Source organism: Microtus pennsylvanicus, chromosome 12 (assembly GCF_037038515.1).
Source record: "Microtus pennsylvanicus isolate mMicPen1 chromosome 12, mMicPen1.hap1, whole genome shotgun sequence".
Classification (NCBI taxonomy): domain Eukaryota; kingdom Metazoa; phylum Chordata; class Mammalia; order Rodentia; family Cricetidae; genus Microtus; species Microtus pennsylvanicus.
This window is the reverse complement of record NC_134590.1, coordinates 71,770,921-71,790,872: the sequence shown is the minus strand read 5'-3', so window position 1 is coordinate 71,790,872 and position 19,952 is coordinate 71,770,921. Positions and strand designations below refer to the sequence as shown.

The 19,952-nt window shown below is 43.0% G+C and overlaps 1 protein-coding gene across 1 annotated transcript in view; it reads right to left on the bottom strand.

The window, feature by feature from the left end:
- Positions 1-19,952, bottom strand: part of Vwc2 (von Willebrand factor C domain containing 2) — a 166,658-nt gene that overhangs the window by 134,497 nt on the left and 12,209 nt on the right. The window contains exon 3 of the mRNA XM_075944320.1: positions 5,863-5,992. Within this exon, the coding sequence (XP_075800435.1) occupies positions 5,863-5,992 (130 nt within the window). The remainder of the gene's footprint in view (positions 1-5,862; positions 5,993-19,952) is intronic.

Here is a 19,952-nt window from a genome sequence, read left to right as displayed (position 1 = left end):
GGAAAAAGAAGGCAGAGCAGCCAGACAGATGCTGAGAAAGCAACATGACCAAAATGGAGAGATGAGGTATGAGCTGCATGACAGAATGTGGATAAAAATTAATGGGTTAATTTAAGTTATAAGAGCTAGTGAGACAAGCCTAAGCTAAGGCTGAGCTGTCAGTGGACAAAGAAAGATTCAGTACATATTGCATCCAACGTGAGTACTTGAATGTCCAAACACAGGGCCTGAGAAAACAAAAAATGTTCCGGACAATGAGCCAGGTGTGGATTCCTAGTCCAGCAGTCTCTCAGGCAGGCCAGTGCTTGGTGGTGTACAGAGGTGCTGCTTCTGGTTGCTACGTGAGGGCTAGAGGGAGCCACCAATGTCATGCACTAAGCTGAGCCACATGGTGGCTGACTTGGCAGTTTAAGATTTGTCTCATACTTTCAGAAAATGCTTCAGGTACTTAGTAAAGCCAGGTACAGACACAGAAAACCTCTAAAAAGGTATGTTAAAAAATGCACTTAGATGCTGAAGAAAGGAAAGGAAATGGGTATAGACAGTCATAGAAAAAAATAGCTTAAAATAATGTATAGTCTGTAAGAGAGTAAGTAATATAAAAAAATAAACCATGTAAAGATGAGAAATACACAGGGTCTCTGGATCCTGCATGGTGCTTTGTTGACTTTAAACTTTTAAATGCTAATGTAAAAATATAATAGCTGCTGAGAGACATCAGATTATGGGAACTGCTAAATTAAAGTGACTTATTTATTTTACAAATGTCTTCAAACCGGGTGGTGGTGGCGCACGCCTTTAATCCCAGTGCTCTGGAGGCAGAGGTAGGAGGATCTCTGTGAGTTTGAGGCCAGCCTGGTCTACAAAAGCTAGTTCCAGGACAGGCTCCAAAGCTACAGAGAAACTCTATCTTGAAAAAACAAAAACAAAAAAAAGAAAAAAAAACAGAAGGTCTTCACTTCAAAATGAAAGACAGAAAATATGCTGCATTGGGGGAGATGTTATGCCTTTGTTTCCACTGGAAACAAAAAGTTATGACTTACTTCAAAATTAATAAAGATCAGATTTGTTTGGGGAGAACTCTTAAGGATCTTGGCTGCAGACATGAGGGAAAAAGCCAAGAAAGACTACAAGACAGGTGATGTGTGTGCTGATCCCTTGACATGAAAACAGCTGTGACACTGGATGAGACATGGTAACTCTTCTTGGCTATAGAATCCTCATGACTTATTGTAGCACAATAATAAAACCCAGAGACAGATATTGGAGTTCAGCCTGAAGATCAAAAAAGCAAAACAACCAGCAACTTGAGAGACCTTTTACCTCTACCAAATCTTTAGACCAAAGGGCAGAGGCAAGTGGATGTCAGTGAATTTGAGGCTGCCTGGTCTACAAAAGGAGTTCCAGGATAGCCAGGACTGTTACACAAATAAATCCTGTCTTGAAAAAAAACAAAAAGAGTTGAATGACCAATAGCTAGGGAGGAGGTATAAACAGGACTTCCAAGCAGAGAAAGGAAGTACGAACAGATAATAGAGATGCTGAAGAGAATCCAACAAGACAGGGAGAGGAAACAAAAGGTTTCCTTTTCAAGATGAAAGAGAGGTAATGGCAATAGGCAGAACATAGATTAATATAGATGGGATAATGTAAATTATAAGAGCTAGTGGAACAAGCCTAAGTTAAGGCCAAGCTTTCATAATTAATAATAAATCTCCATGTTGTTATTTGGGGCTGTAAAAAAGAAAGTCCATCTATACAAAACAGAGATATGATCGCTGGTAGAAGCTGCATGCCTGTGTAATGTTGACAAACATGCCCATGATTAAGGTGCATAAAGGGCAGGATGCATCCGCCACCGGATAAAGCTGATACAATACAGCACCCTGTTTGTATAGAAGAGAGGGGTGGGGGGAAACAGTGCCATAATGCATTCCTTTTACTGAAAGAAAAGACCATTGAGAGATTGAGCTACACACGTCAACAAAGTGAATGGATTAAGGCATACTTGATTTATGATAATTTATTTATACTGCAGACATTCTTGGTTTTAAACTTCTGCTCTTTTGCTGTAAGTGACTGACAGTCAGCAACTGAATTGCAATTTCCATTCTGCCAAGAGAGGAGCTGTTTAATGCTGTGGGTTAAGTTATGCCAGCATGAGGATAAGGGGCAGCTCTGCAGAGATCAGGGTTAAACCTCACTGCTTCATCCAAGCTAAGTCTACCCAGATGTTTAATTTCATATACAGCATCCACTTTTGATATCCTATAATTAACTACATATAAGAAATAATCTCTTCTTACAAAACCATCATTTTTGTGTGTGGGAGGCAGGGCTGGACCACTGTAAATTATCCATTAACTTTGTCAGTTATCAGAGCATCCATCTCTGACAGACACAGATTTCATTTTCAAGCAAGCATTATTCAGTCAGATTTGACACCCTGTCAAGGTCAGAATGTCTTAAAACGGAGACTTCAAAGTTAAGAACTCTCTGATGAATAAGGCAAAATCTCATCAGCGGTATACAGTTAGACACCTTTTAATGTATTAATATTTGTAGTCCTTGAAATAAGAAGTTATTGCTTTTCGGTTTAATAGACTCAAATGTCTTAATATGCAACTTTCCATTGATAAATCTAGTTTATAAAAATATCATCATACTTCTAGAAGTATCTAATAAGTCAAAAAACATGCCTTGACTTTATCTCTATTACCCCTAAAAGCACACAGGTAAACAAGCAATAGATGAATATTTAAAGTGTACTATCAGGGCAGCCACCAAGAGGCCGTTTCCCAAGCCATCCTTCAATAGTGAAGGCAAATCTCTGAGTTTATCTCATTTTATACCTCTAATTTTTAAAATACCTGTTGTTCACCCAAACAAAATTATATCTAAAACTATGAAAGATTGATTGAAGAAAGAGATAAAGGACACTGAATATTTGTGGTTTTAAAATTTTAGTTTTATTTTTAGTCGTGAACTTGTAAGTGCTGGTGTATCAGAAATCAGAGGTATTGGATTCCCCTGGAGCTGGAGTTTCAGAAATCTACCTAAAGTGGTTCTGGGAGTCAAACTGAGATCTAACTTTGGAAGAGTAGAACATGCTCATAACTGTTAAGTCACCTCTTAAGCCTAAATAGTTTTTGGCTAAAATTTGCAAATTTTAACATATCAACATATGGCATTCAAATATCTTTTAAAGGTCTTTGAAAGATTCTGTCCCTTAACTGGAATAAATCCTATGGGAAAAACAAACCATAAAGAAATTTCTAGTCTGATAGCTCTTTATTGGTGATGGGAGGAAGGGAGGCTACTCTTGGACAAATGATCACAGTACCAATGCTATGGGGCCATGCATTTGCAGGGCTGTATTGTCGGGGGTGGGGAGTGAGCAAGATAGACAATGGAAAACATGAACCAAACAAAGCAGAACATCAACAGCAGACAAATGTAGGGAGAGCAGCTAACTGGACATTCATGTTGACTCTCTAATGGTCTGGATGTCTATTTTCAGTCCCTGTGGAAAATACGCAGGGATTGAAATTCTGACTTCCCATTTATTGAAGGCATGCCAGGTAGGATTCCAAGGTTAGCTAATGCGAACACATTGTTAGTAACTAACAAGAGAAACACTGACAATCTCTGGTACTTCGTTTACCAAGTATCTCAGGTGTCAGTGTTGGAGCCACTCACTGACTCATTAGGCTGGAGAAAGGTCTTTCTTCAGCCTCTCTCCCAGCAGGGAGCTGAAGCCATGCCAGCCAGCTTGGCTGCCATCTCCTCACCATCTGAAGTCCTGACTGCAGCTCTTGGCCTTGCTGGTGTCATACCACACACTGTCTCCAAGGATAATCTGCTGGCCTTGCCACCGCTTCTTTCTTCTTCAGTCTCTTATTGTTGATTTACACTAGTAAACTAAGTTATTTCAATTCCCCACACACTACTTCAGTGTTGTAACATTCTTTTTTTTGTTTATGGTTTTACATTTTAAATTAATATGTAATAGTTATGTCATTTCCCTCCTTCCCTTTCTTCCCTCCAGTCCTCCCAGTGTACTCCTCCTCTCCTCCTTTCAATGCATCCCATGTTCCCCCATGCTCAAATTTACAGTTTTTTGTCTTTGGTAATTGTTGTTACATACATATATGTAACATGTATGATGTCCATATATCTGTATGTAAAGACAAATATCTTTATCTTTATCTATATCTATCGTCCTGAGTTCATTTTTGCCCTTTGTTTATACATGGTTTCGTTCAGACCACTTTGCATTAGACAATCAGGAGCCTCATCCCTTGGAGATTCTAATTATTCTTCTTCCAGAGGTCATTAGTTTCCTGTAGTTCTGTTTTACATTTTTTCTTAAATGGACATACTTGAGGTGCTTTAGATCGTGGATTAAGAGGACTGACTGCTCTTCCAGAGGACCTGGGTTCAATTCCCAGCACCCACATAACAGCTCATATTTATGTGTGACTCCAGTTCCAGGGGACCTGACATGTTCTTCTGACCTCTGATGGTAACACACATGCGCACAAACATTATGTACACACAGGCACAATGTCTATACAAATACAAAAACAAAACCACTCTTGACCTTCCCAATTGTCTCCATTTTCATGAAATGAGATCACATATCATGGTGTCTTCATAAACACACCACCAGCTTCACATGGAACATTCTAACCTTTTTCCTTGCACTCTGTCCATTTGCCATCAGGACTGAACATACCATCCTCCACAGTTACTCATTTCTAACACACTGACCTTGCCACTGGAAGGCTACCCAGCATCAACAGAAACTCCCTTTCCTCTTCAACTTATACGTGTCAAGAGTTTCACAATGTGTCATAAGGAAGTTTAGGTATGTGGGTATACCTGGTCAAAGTTTTAATGATGTCCCAAGACTGTCAAAATTGAAACACAACTGTTACTCCTGTATAATCATGAATACAGATCTCACCTGCTGTTTCTGAAGCCAGAGAGTCATCATAGAGCCATCAAGCGTTTGTCCAGAAGCACACGTTTACAGACATCACAAATTAGCCCTACAATACTCACATTAACACCCTAGACATGTATGATAAGCCATAAATCAACATCCTTGAGAAAGCCCGATCTCTCCTATTAGGGGCAATACTGAGATACAGAACCACTGGTCAGATTTCCTATCTCTGCTCTCTTCAAAACTGTATTCTATGTCTCCAATAATCATCTAACTAAGTTGTAATTCCCTGGCCCATTCTGGTGAGGATGCACCTTCATTAAACACCCTGTGGGAAAGTCACACCCATATGGCCCCAATAGCTTCAGGTACAAGAGTAATACTTTTTTGTAAGTTAGGTAAACATTCTTCCTTGACAAAGGCTTCCAGTTGCTTCCTTTCATAAAGCGGGTCTGGTGTTTGCTGTACCGAGGATGCTCCCCGAGAAAAAGAGAGACCTCTCTTCCTGTCTAATTTGCTTTTGAAAAATATTCAATTATGTTTCTACTTTAATTCTCTTAGTAATGAAAAGAAAATGAGAAAAACAAACATGTTTGATTTGTCTCGGAAACAGAAACAGCTTTGCAAGAACAAACAAAGTTAAATTAAAATAAGTAATTCTCCTCCATGGTAGAATTGAATTTTTCCCTCCAAATTTCATAACATCTATAAAACACAAAGCAGACACCACTGAGACTGAACATTTTGATTCACAGTAAGTATCACCTGCACCTACCCCTGACCTACTGGTGGTCTATATGGCAGGGCACAGACATGTCTCCAAAAACCGTCCATGGCCACATAGTTCACCGACAGAAGCAGGGCATGGCTGGGGCTGCAGGTCGCACTGTCCCGACGGATGTTCCACCTACCGTTTTTGCAGATGGGGCAGCACTGATCAGGCTCGTACACGGGGTCCACACATTCCGTCTGGGGACACGCCGACACTGTGCACAGCACTTCACCATTGGCTTCACAGCGACACCGCTCACATGGAGACACCTGAGACACAAGCCCATGATCAGGGTCACACCGCCCACAGTCCTTACCCTATATCACCGTAGCTTTAATTTTAGGTATGAAGATACCCGGGAGTTTCAGGAATGATATGTTTAAGTGGCTAGGCACAGTAGTTTTTCAAATGTGAACACAAGCTCCTGGTGTTGCCTTAGGCATAAATAAAAGCACTCACTGGGGCTACTCAGCCTCTCAGCTCTAGTCAGGGCAGCTCTCACTGAAGGGACTTCTTTGAAAGCATCCTTCTGAAGAAATATTTCTGTTGCTTCCGAAATCAAGTTACTACTGATTTCTTGCTCAGCAAAGCCTTACTTTTCCATAACTCTGTCAACTCTGCACTTAATCTAACGTGGATTGTTCCCAGTAATTCTCAGAACAGGGCAGGAGGCAGAGAGAAAGGAAAGCACAAGACACGCCAGTCCTCTGAAGCCAGGAACCCCTTGCTAGAAACTGCATGACCTTGGTGTCCCAGAGGACACTAAGTGCCCTCCTGATATGGATGATCCCGTTTAGTGGGAAGGAACCTAAGATTTAGAGGAATTAGGCAATTTGCCTTCACCAGATATTCTAAGGAATTAAACCAATATGCTGACTATAGGTCCATGCTGACTTCCCCTTCTCCAGTGCTTTACAGGGTCACCCCTTTACGTCATCAGTGCTGCCATGTTCCTCTGGGAACCAAAGCTTTGAGAGGTGACAGGTCTCTGTCTGTCTGTCTCTTTCTCTCCATCTCTCTGCCCCCTGCCCCTCCCCTGTGTGATGTGTAATTCTCTTCTATATGTTGATTACCACTGATTAATAAAGAAACTGCTTCGGGCCTATAGCAGGGCAGAATAGAGCTAGGTGGGAAAAACTAAAGTGAATGCTAGGAGAAAGAAGGCAGAGTCAGTAAGAAGCCATGTAGCCACCATACCACCGGGGACAGATGAACCAGAACCATGCCATGTGGCGATACACCGATGAATAGAAATGGGTAAATTCAAGATTTAAGAGTTATCCAGAAATACGCATAAGCTAATAGGCCAAGCAGTGATTTAATTAATACAGTTTCTGAGTGATTATTTCAAGTCTCGGAAGCTGGAAACAAACAAGCGGCCTCCTCTAACACCTGTGTGTATGTGTGTGTGTGTGTGTTTGTCTGTCTGTCTCTCTCTCCTTCTCTGTCTCTTTGTGTATGGAGAGAGAGAGAGAGAGAGAGAGAGAGAGAGAGAGAGAGAGAGAGAGAGAGAGACATTTCACAATAGCCCAGAATAAAATGTTAGCCTACTTGGCAAGTTAAAACCAAGTTTATCCCAATGTAAATGCACAGTTTTAAGAAGTATTTTTGGCACAAGATAGTGGGGGATTTTGCAGTGTGAGTTTTTGTTGTTGCTGCTGTTTTCCTCAGTTTTTCCTGATTATAGCGCTGCATCTCTGTCTCAAGAGCAGATGTACATAGCAAGCAACACGAGGAAAATATTCTAAGTTTTAGAAGCAAAGACCTTGAGTTGCAAGAGAAGCAGCCAAGTGCGTGTCAGATCCCTTTAACTGGAAGGACTTCAGGCAGAAGCCAAGGAGCCCAGATGGTGTGGATTAGGGATGCAGAGCTATGCTTCCCAAGGGAGCAGAAGTCAACCCCACTTAGGGCAACAGAACTAGCAATGGGCAGGGAGGTCACGGATTTGCATATGTCCTTAGCCAGCTGCTCCATAGCTAGGAACCCACCCTTTACCCTGGCCGTGCTCTAGGTAGAAAGGATAAAGCTCAACATGCGGTAGATTTAAAGGAGACAAAACGGGCCCTATGTCATGTCCAAGGCAAACTGTGCACTTGAAAATCAATATGTAGGCAGGTGGCATTTGGTGAGTCCATTCTTCCACATGAGGCCACAACCTGACCTAGAAATGAAGTCCCATATCTCTAGCTCAACCTAAAACCACATGAGGGCTTCAGAGTACAACTTCAGAATACAAATGTGTAGATACACATTTAATCGGTTTTTTTTTCTTCTCAAAAGTCTCATGATTTCTCTAAAATTTGATGGCGGGTTTTACTCTAATTACATACAATGAAGTCTGGCTTGGCTCTATGGGGATTTGTTCATTTCTCAAAAATCAGAATGAATAGTCCATCAGGGTTACTATGAGTGTTTTTCTCTCCAGTCTTCCTTCTATCACCCAGATTTCCTATCATCAGCTCCTACACTGAGGCTGTCTTCACTCCGATCCCACGCTCAGGCCACACTAGCTCCTACAAAGAGAGGGTAATGAGATAGAATTTCAATCTGTTGGTTCCCTGGGGTTCCCTATGCTCTGCTGGTACCAGCAGGGCAAGAGTTCTTCAGCAGGCTACAAGCCCCTAGTTCCTAAGATAGCAGTCTCTCATGTGTACTAATGGGGTTCCCACCTTGCCCAGGACCCAGCTTCACTTCAGAACTGCCTGCCCGGTGCTCATGTTCCTGTCTCCTGCAAGGCAATACAGTGTGACACTTCTTTCCAAATCACACACCTTCCTGACCACCTGGTTTCCAAACTCCTCTGAGACCACCTGCCAGGCCCTCTTGCCACTCCCTGTGCTGATTCCTGGTCATAGATTAAGTTAAAAACAGTTAACCAATAGAACATCCCCATTGTCTCAGTGTGTGGGTGCACCCTCGCAGTCCTGAGTTCCTTGCTTGTGCTCTCTCTCCATCTGCTCCTGATTTGGACCTTGAGATTTCAGTCCAGTGCTCCAATGTGGGTCTCTGTCTCTGTCTCCTTTCATCGCCTGAAGGTTAATATTCAGGAGGGTGCCTATATGTTTTTCTTTGGGTTCACCTTCTTATTTAGCTTCTCTAGGATGATGAATTATAGGCTCACCAAGGCCAGCTGGCCCGGGTCTGAAAAAACATGGGATAAAACCGGACTCACTGAACATAGCAGACAATGAGGACTATTGAGAACTCAAGAACAATGGCAATGGGTTTTTTTTTAATATTTATTTATTAAAGATTTCTGTCTCTTCCCCGCCACCGCCTCCCATTTCCCTCCCCCTCCCCCAATCAAGTCCCCCCCCCCAGCCCGAAAAGCAATCAGGGTTCCCTGTCCTGTGGGAAGTCCAAGGAACCCCCACCTCCATCCAGGTCTAGTAAGTTGAGCATCCAAACTGCCTAGGCTCCCACAAAGCCAGTGCGTGCAGTGGGATCAGAAACTGGCAATGGGTTTTTGATTCTACTGCACGTACTGGCTTTGTGGGAGCCTAGGCAGTTTGGATGCTCACCTTACTAGACCTGGACGGAGGTGGGTGGTCTTTGGACTTCCCACAGGGCAGGGAACCCTGAGTGCTCTTTGGGCTGACGAGGGAGGGGGACTTGATCGGGGGAGGGGGAGGAAAATGGGAGGCGAGGAGGCAGAAATCTTTAATAAATAAATAAATTAAGAACAACAACAACAACAAAAAAAACCCAGTTAACCAGGCATTCCTCGGACTAATGCTACCTCCTGATTGTCGAACCCAGTGGTGCTTATCATTCGAGTGTCTTGGCTTTCACTTTCCTGCTCTTCACTTGTGCAGACCTGTGCTCCTTTTACGTTTCATGCTGAATCAGCTGCTGCTGATTTTAGACCCAGCTGAGATGTGTCCATCAAGGCATGGATAGAGCTGGGGTCTTTCCTCCAGTAAGCCATCACTTAACTTCATCCCGCGGCCTGCTGTATGGTCCTCTTACAGCATATGAAATGTAGCTAGGTTTAAAAATAAAATTAATAAAACAAGACAAAGAAAATGGGAGCAAAACAAAACAAAACAAAAACCCAGGGTTCATGGGATCTCAGGCATCAACCAAGGAAACTGTCCCCAGGCTCAACCTCAGGATAGCACATTTTAAAAGTGGTCCCTCTGAGGCTGATGGGGACCCAGAGGGACTCAGGACTAGATCTTCTCACAGTTCTGGCTCTGACCCAGATTGACCATCTACCCTTTTAAACCCGACTCTGTTCAGCAGCCTCAGGCACATCAACAAACTAGGAGTGATCCCAATACATATCAATAAGAATAGTATCGCTTTTCCCAACTGGAAGTGAGAATGAAGACATTTTCTGTTCATGCCATGAATCCAGCTGCAATTTCAAAAGTGTGAACTTCTTCTGCCACCTTTTGTGAGGGTGAGGATAAGATTTTTTTTTGTGCATGTGTGTGTGTGTGTGTGTGTGTGTTTTGAGTGATGACCAAGTAGTGTAGCTGGACCTGGCCTCTACTGGAAGATCTCTATCTTTGTCCCTTGCCCACATGACTTTCTTGTTACCTAATGTGTGCTATGCTTGCAAGCAGCATCTCCTCATAGGAAATCAACGAAGCATGCCCTAAATCCAAAGCAGAATATTTTCAGTGAAACAACTCTGACTACATAGACTACATCATAGACAAGAAAATGCAAATAAATACAGTAACTAAATGGTAATAAAAGCAGATCAGTCATAATTGGGGCTGCCCTTATAGCACTGGATAGTTACATGTGTGCCCTTGTCACATGCCCAGCAACAGCAGGGGCAACAAGCCCTGAGGCTGTATCTTTTGATTAAATAGAAGTGGGTGTGGTGGTTTGAAAGAAAATGGTCCCCAAAGGAAGTGGCACTATTAGGAGGTTTAGCCTTGTTGAAGGAAGTGTCATTGTGGGGGCGGGCTTTGAGGTCTTTTTCTGCTCAAGTTTCTCTCAGTGTGACACTGAGACAACTTTCTGTTTGCTGTGAAATATTAGTTGAGGATGTATTACATTTGTTTATGCTGTGGAACATTTGTTTAAAGATGCAAAGATGCATTGCATTCTTTTATGTTGCATTTGTTTAACTCTGTGAAGCTGTGTTGCTTTGCCTGTCTAAAACATCTGATTGGTCTAATAAAGAGATGAACGGCCAATAGCTAGTCAGGAAAGGGATATGCAGGGCTGCCAGGTAGAGAGAATAAATAGGAGAAAAAGAAAGACAGGAGTGAAAAAAGGAGGAGAGAGGACACCAGGGGCCAGTCACCCAGCTACCCAGTAAAAGGGGGAAAAAGTATATAGAATAGATAAAGATAAAAGCCTAGAGGCAAAAGGTAGACAGGATGACTTAAAAAAAAAGCTGGCTAGAAATAAGCTAAGCAAAACCCCGACATTCGGGAATAAGAATAAATCTCCATGTGATTATTCAGGAGCTGTGTGGTGGCTTCCCCAAAGAGTAAAGAGCACAAACAACAAAAAAAACCAACAACACCTGTTGTTTGCAAGATGTAGGACTTTCAGCTACTTCTCCAGTACCATGTCTACCTGCATGGGACCATGTCCCACCATAATGATAATGGACTGAACCTGTGAACTGTAAGCATCAATTTAATGTTTTCCTTTATAAGAGTTGCCATGGCCATGGTTTTATTACTTCACAGCAATAGAAGCCCTAACTAGGACAGTGGACAATTGTAGCTGCTGTGTGAAATTAGCCTCAAGTATAAAATGAAGACCACATGACTGAACACTGTACCTTTACACATAAACAAGGTGTCCCCCACATGACCTAATCACTTCCTACAAAACCTTACCTTTTAAAGAGTCTATCCATCACCACAATGAGGATCAGTTCTCAAACGTGTGTACCTCCCCAAGATGGCAAGTTGTTTACATTTTATATTAATGAACTTGGGTCTGATTAGGTATCTATCTGAATGAAGTTCTGCCTTCGTCAGTTTGCAACTGAAATTCTAATTACTAATACCATAAAAGGGACCTTCAGAAAGCTTCTTAAATTTAAGTCCTGTTCTTGCTATGCCTCTAGCTTCTTTCCTGTGGAAAATGAGAAATCTTTTTTTTTCTACTCTCCCCCATTCTCTTTTGAGATAGGGTCTCACTATGTAGCCTTGGCTATCTTGAAACTCACTGTGTAGACCAGACTGACCTCGAGCTTACAGAGACGCACCTGCCTCTGAGTGCTGGGATCAAAGACATGCACTACCATGCCTAGCTGGAAAACAGATCTTTCCAGTCATTTCCTCCTGCCCCTTCCTGTCTGCACCACAACATTCTCTCAGCACACCACAATTGACCTCTGCTCGGGAATACAGTACTCATTTCTCAATCCAATACGAATGCATCTACCTGTTCTATGCTGCAAGAAAGGGCCATTGTCATAGAAGAGTGTTAAGAGTTGTGTGTTTCAACCACCCTGGTATAATTAGTTCCCTCTATTATATTCCTCGTCCAGAGACTGTCACTGAGAACTTCTGGAGTGGGTACCATGAAATCGCATCATGGCAAAAGGCAGCACTTTATGCCCAGGGACCAATTCTATGCTAAATGCAGATGCTAACTCAACAATAGACAAATGGTAAGGATGAAAATTCCAGAATGATTTCCCAAATGATTGTAATGTTTTGGTTAATGGGATTAATTTAAGTTGAGAGAAGTATGAGTTAAAAGGCTTCAGCTTAGATCATTCTCCACTAAAACTTCTCAGCATAGAATAAAGCCCCACATCATCATTTATTTGATCAGTTTACCCATTTGTCTTCCCAAACTCTAAAGTGTTCATTCTGCAATTACACAAAACAAGGTTATCATGAAACAAAGAGATATAAATTCCCCCTTCTTTCCCAATCATTTCTTCTCTGAAACTATTTTATTTAGACTGTGGACTGTGGAGCAGAGGAGACCAAATGGACAAGAAGACAAAGTTTGGGACACAGATTCATTATACAAAGAATGCTGCCCACAATAGGCTGGATGAACATAATTATAATGGAAATACACAATAGAAGGTCAGAGTTAGCATGCAGAGAGGAAGAAGATACAGACCCACCAGGGAATGAGATCTATGGTGAAGGACTTCATCCACTCATGGTCCTTACACAGTAATACAAGATCAGCCTGGATCTGCACTAACCAATGACAATGCATTCAATACTACTGCCCTGCCCTGCTGAACCACACACACTGCATTACAAGGCTCAAAGACAATGCAGTCAGCCTTGCATTTGTTTTATCACTGCTGTGTGTCCAAGTCCATTACCACGAACAGAAAACTCAGCTGATAGAGTATTGGAGGGTGAGCCACAGGGTGTCACTATTAGGAGGTGATGGACTTCTGGAGGTGGGTCTTGCGATGGCCTTGGGTCCATTTGTGACATATGGAACCACAGTCCCTTCCTCACTCTCGTTTACTCTCTGTCCCTGAAGTGAAGAGCTTTGCTCTCCATCCCCTGCTCATGTGATTATGCGATGCCTTATCTTAGGTTCAAAAGCATCAGGGGCTGAAATCTCCAAAAGTGTAAGTTGAAAGAACCCCTCTTCTCCCGCCATCCAAGTACTAACCAGCCCCAGCCCTGCTTAGCTTCTGAGATCAGATGCCTTTGGGTGCATTCAAGGTGGTATGACTATAAACAATCTCCTTTCTCTTTATAAGTGAATTGCCTTGGGTATTTTGTTACAATGACAAATATTAAATAATAGAATAGCAGCTTTTAGCTGATTGACTGCTATTGGAGATGAAATGAATGAAGACACACAAAGCTTAATAGATTGTGGTTGTTGCAGTTGACACAATCATGATGGAACTATATACAGGCAAAAGTATCCAGAATATGCAAGAAATTCTATAAATCAACTGTGAATTATCTTTACAAGTTGAAAGGAAAAACCATCAAAACCAATGGCATGGCAAAGACAGTCTGAATGGTTAATTGATGTATGAAAGAATATGTCATATGATCAAAAATCTGGGACGCTCAAATCAAATGAGAACATATTTGGGGGCACTAAACTCACATGGTGAGAATGTAGAGAGTATCAAATTGGACAAACAAGAATTCTTATTTCTTCTGGCTTGCAAATGAAAATTAGGGCTTTGGGTTATGTTATACTGGAGGCAACCAGGGAGGGTTAAAGTGAGAGAAATTCTCCCAGGTTTTGCTTCTGCCTCCCTCCCATTCTTTGGGGACAGGGGAGATCAAGGACACTCTGCAGCTAATTCCAAAGGACTCTTTGAACTTCTCTCCCTGGCTGTCAGCTTGCCTACAAGATGAGGGAATTTGGGACTCCCTTTCATAAGCTTGCAGGATCTACTCTATAGATAGGCAATGCAGTTGTTCCGATTAGAAAGTCATAGCCACCCCTTGAGTCTACTGCAAAATGCCTTCCATCTGTGTATACAGCCAAGCCCAAGAGGGTGACCTTGTGGCAAGAGCTACGTTGAGGCCAGAACCTTAGCAGTTGATAAAATAGAACTGAGAAAAGAGATGTCTGTTAATGAGAGACCTGATAAGCCCTGTGTCATAGTAATTATGAGAAATATGGGACACAACAAAAATAAAAGAATCACCATATATGAAACAAATATGTGAACCTCAAAAACACTGCCAGGAAAAAAGTGACAAAAAAAACCCAGATATGGCATCTCATGACACATGCATATAAGCACCAACCCTTGAGTGCTCATGCAATGAAAGCCATGGTTCATAGGCATGTGCTCAAGGAGAAAATGAGAAAGTCAACATAGGGCTAATTTACATATCTTCTTGTAGCAGTGAAGGGAGGGGAAGGACCAAGAAAGGAAAGGGAAGGAGGTTTATCTCTATCCTTTCATCTCATTAGAAAATGGGGATCAGAAACAAATATGTTAAAATACAGCGCATGAGAGGAGCATGAGGTACGTACACATCCACCCATTGCTTATGCTTGTTGGTTAAATTTTATATGTGATCTTTAAAAAAATACACTTGTTTTATGTCGAAACATAAAAATACATTTACTATATACTTATAGTATGCTAGGGGACTGACATAAGGATGCTCCACAAACTAGGTAAGTGGAGCACATCTGCCATGTCAGTACTCAGAACAGGATAACTGAAGGTTCCAAGTTAGCCAGGACTACAGAGTAAGACCCAGCCTCAAAACAAATACAAAAACAAGCCAGTAAATAATTCCTCCAGATCCCTAGGGGTGGGGATGACTCTGACACTGAGGTCTGTTTTCCCAGTTTGCATAAGGCTCTTCTGGGCCCTGGCATTGCCATCCCAGATGAATAACATAGGCAAGAAGAATCTTATGTCCTCATGCTTCTGAAACCAGAGGAAAGGACTATGCAGTAATCCACATATCAGCTTTCTGTAGATGCCCAAGGAGAATTACAAAATGGTGGTGGGATGTCTCTGGCCACAAGGAAGGTTTTCTGGACTTTCACCAAATAAGGACAAGTAAGGGTCAGGACAGAAAGCCAAGGATACCAGGTGGTGGTGGTGATGGTGGTGGTGGTGGTGGTGGTGTGTGTGTGTCTGTGTGTGTGTAGGTTTTGTCCATATTGTGACCACACAGTGATTTGGGATGGGAAACTAAGGCTGGTCACATTTTTTTTTTTGTTGAGCCTCTGCGCTTTCAAAAAGCAAATCAGGAGGAGGAAGGTATCTAATAAACCATCAAGGTCCAATCAAAGAGCCACAGTGCCTGACACACATGGATATACACCAAATCATCTCCTTTAGTGTAAGAGCAAATTGACAGCCAGATATTGGGTCCAAGTCCAGTTAAGCCCAACTGATTGTGAATATAGGGTAGGTGACTTGGGTATCAGTGCAACATCTGAAAGATGGACATGAACCATCACTCACAATATGCTTAGGCACTAATAAACATAAATTGCGATGGGGTATAGACTACAGTTCAGAAGGCTAGGGTTGCCTTCTCTCACTATTCATATGGGATTTTCCTTTAACTATAGAGACCCGAATCTACAAATACTCAAGTCTTCTCTATAAAATGGAGTCTTATCTACATGAGGTGTATATACATCCTTCCGCACATTCAAGCTGATATCTAGGTGACTTATAATATCTATTTGTACCATTTTTTTTTTATAAATAGTTGTCTGGCTACATTATTTAGGGGATGATAACAAGAGATCCAGGTGCAAATCTTTTAAGTATTTTCAGTCCACACTAGATCACAATGCTAAGTCTGTACATAGATTGCTGGGTAAACTCTGAAAAATTGCCCCGCCCAGATCTTTTTCTCACCTATCCATCCAGTTCTGTATTCTCACAGAGAACCCAAAAACTTAATTTTCCTAAGAGCAAAACCACCCTGAACCACTAATAACGACTAATAGAATGTTTATGCTTGATTTGTGAGTATTACCAGGGAGAGACTTTCCTGAGAGGAAGTGAACATACACAGTGTGTCCGGAGCTGGGCTTTCAGATGTCAGGACTCAAAAGTCTGCAGGGTGAGCTCCAGTGCAGAAAGAATGAAAATATGACTTTCAGTGCTGGAAATAAGGACCCAAGGGAGGGAGGGAGAGGGATGAGGACTGAATCAAAAGCTAAGGTTCTCGCTTGAGTCCATCAGGTCCTTGCGGAAAGGACGGTCAGAAGAGTCCTAGGATGGGGGCAGGTCCCTGAGAATGGGGAGCTGGCATTCACCAGCCTGGATGGATTCTGAAGACTCCAGGTGCTCTGGGAGAAAGATGGCCTCCACTATAGTACTGAATCTCGTGAGTCCAGCAGTTAGTCAGGTGTTTGGACAGACAACAGGCACCTATGATACCAGACATAGCAGGGACCTCCGGTGGCCAGAAATCTTGAAGGATCTGGAACATGACAGCTGTCAAGAGTAAAGACTCTAATACCACGGGAGGCTACAAGAGGCTGACAATCATTTACAGACCATGGCAGCCAGGGTTCTGCTCCCAAGAAAACACGGGGCCTTTAGCAGAGTTGGCTGGATTCTGTAACAAGAAAGCAGACAAAAAGCCAGAAGGTGGCAAGGAAAAGGTGCTCTTCCCAACAATCGGATGCTGCAGGAGTCCTTCCTCTCTTGGGTTAAATGAAACCTGGCCCTACCATCATGGGAAAAAACACTGGCTCATTGGGTAATTCCCAAAGTAATGGGATTGTGAGCATCTCAAAGACCAGAACGTTCCAAAAGAAGCTCAAGTGAAAACTGACAAGGACCACAATTTCCAGCCATCTTCGGATTGTCAGGAGCCACTCGCTGAAGGTAGTGTTCCCAAACTAAAGCTAATGATTTTCCAGCTCCCACGTGGGAATTTGGTATGTTCCTTCTGTCCTTGCTCTTCGCTTATCTTGATGAGCTCAGACTCCAAACAAGTTGCTAGAGGCAAGAACTAAAAGCAAAAAGCTTTCCCACTGGCTCTGGAGGACTAACAGTGCCTCAAAAAAAAAAAAAAAAAAAATCACTGCCACAGTTTTGTCACCAGGTGGCGAAAGTGTCCTTTCTAACTGCTCAAATTATCACAACAGTCCAGGTCACACTCTGGGCACTAGCAAGTGCTCTTCTGTGTGAATATCTCATTAACTTCTAATAGGCTGGAACTGCATTATTCAGAGATGGGCAAAAAGCAGAAGTGACATCCTCTGACTTGGCTTTGACAGAATGAAGAAAATACACCCAGGGATCGAACCCAGGTCTGGTCTAGAGCTAAAAGCCTTCATTGGTATGGAATCCGAACACACACACACACACACACACACACCCTTGGCTACAATGACCCTACAATGGAACTAGTCTGCTGGATGTCTTACTACCTGGAAGGCGCACCTGGAATGAGCTCAGTCTCCTTTTCACCCATTCGACTCTGCTTCCATACTCTCCCCTTGATACTGACTTACTAAACTACTCACACACTTTCCCCCCAAATCTGGCTGAGAGTAACAGTCTATGTGAGTCACAGGGTGAGTCCATGGCTACAGAAAGGCTGGCAGGCACCCCACACCCTGTTTTCTGATGGACAGGCCTATCAGAGGTGAGTTCTGCTCCCTCTTGGTGTTTCTGTCTCCTTTCCATGGGAAGGTGGTGTTTCCTCATAGGAATGAAATAGAACATCATCCCCCATTTCCCCTCAAAGTCAAGCAGCAGCAGACAGCCACGGGGCATTCAGCCTGACTGCCTGTACTCTTCAGAGAAGGCATTTCTGTCATTCCTCGTCCTCCATGCTCTGTCAGGGAATGGATTTGCACACAAGGGGACTTAATTAAGAACCATCCCCAGAAGCTGTCAGTTTCCAAGAATCTGGAAGAAGAAACAAAACTCCATGGACTGTACCGTAAGTTCACAGAGCAGCCTGGGTACAGAGGTGAAGTGGCAGAGCCTTATTCTTAAGCACCAAGCAATAACTTTGTAAGATCCACACCTGCCAAAGTCTTTCAAACCTTTGTGGGAACAATTTCCTCAGAATATTGCAGCTCTTACAGAGATCTGCTAGAGCAGTTAGGAGTAGAAAATGCCGGTGGTGTTCACATGCATGTTTAACTGGTAGCAAAGGGTTGAGTAACTGAGAGGAACAGAATACAGCAAGACAGCTTCCTCTGCTGTCAGCTCAGACATGGTGCCTGCAGACTGATGGACACATAGTCAGAATGGACGCACTGATAGAAAGTATGGCACTTCCGGTGTGCCCCTACCTACTGTTGGCAAGGGCCTGCCTCTTTGATTAGCCTTGCCTCCTCTCTGGACATGGCAAAGAGCAAGTGGGGTGAGTCTTTTCAATGAACATCAAGGTATCACCTAATTCTCCTTCAAATATGGCCAGAAGCTGGGCTCTGAAAAACCTTGAGAAGCTCCTGTCCGCATTCTGAGGAAATAAATGCTTTTGCTATCTACCAGGACCAACACAGGAAGGTTGCCAGCATACCAAAGGCCACAGGGCTGGATATAGGCAGTCAGAGTCAGAGACCCCAGCCACCCGCCTTGGGGACCCTAGTTGATATTGAGATGTTTATGAAAAAGCTAATAGTTAATTTACTCACTCACAGATTCCTACATTAAGTGATCTGTATACAATCAGCTACTCAGAGCCCACGTGTTTGACAGAAGTCCCTCTTGTAACTTTCACTAAAAGCTTTCCTAAAAACAAACAAAAAACCTGGAAGACCCAAACTCTTAAGAAATCCTTGGGAGAAGGAGGCAGAGGGTGAACTAGTCACGGACTATATAAAGGAGTAAAATCAAATATCTTTCAAGGAATAAGGGTTTGAAAAGACCTGTGAACCGGCCCCACTGTAGGGAACATAAATTCAATTCAGGGATCGTTCAGGTAGGAAAATGAAGCAGTGAACTAGATGAACAGGGATGGGGTCTGCAGGCAAGTGAAGAAAACTTGAATGCATTAAAACTGATATGCATATAGCTACACATGCATGTGTACGTCTGCAAGCGTGCACGTGCACACATACACACACACAGACAAAACACAGCCCCATGCTTCCTTTTGTCATTCTTGGTGTGAGATGGCAAACAATGGTCATCTTAAACAAATAAGGATGACAATGCTCAAATATGTGTTCCTTTGCTTTTGAACAGAGCTGGCAGGGCCACAGCAGCAGGGCTCACACCCACATCTCTAAGGGGGCTCTTCTGCAATCCGGCGTGGATACCACCAGTCCAGCTGTCATGTTAAAGTCCACGCGAGTGCATCAGCTGTCACTTATTGAGTGCTAGAGCTCAGAGCATGTTCACCATCTGCACTGCTAGCTCCCTTCTGCTGTCCTCTTCCTCTGCCCCAAGCAAGTCCCCTTCGGTGGCATTCTCACACGTGTGAAAAGAGTACCAGCAATGTTTCCAGGTTACCCAGTCCTTTTGTCTGAGATGTTACCCTCTATGCAAAGGAGCCTACAGGGCTCACTTACCCATAGAGAAACCCGCTTTTGCAAGCAGACATACAGAAACCATTAACCTGTGATCGAACCCTTAAAGGGTGTCCCTCCTCCTTCCCTAGTATCCAGGGGAGAGATGATCTTATTTTCTTGGCTTCCTGGAGAGCTCTGGAGCCCAGAAGTTTTGCCAACAGCAAGAAGCTGTCCAAGCTGAGACATGAGAGCACAGTTTATCCCTCAGGCCACCTGCCTGTCTTCCTCCAGCCAGAGGGAAGGAACAGTCCTGTCAGAATTCTTTTTGTTTTCCAACTCACCCACATTGCATATCTGTTTTCCAGGCTTAGCTAGGTAGCAATA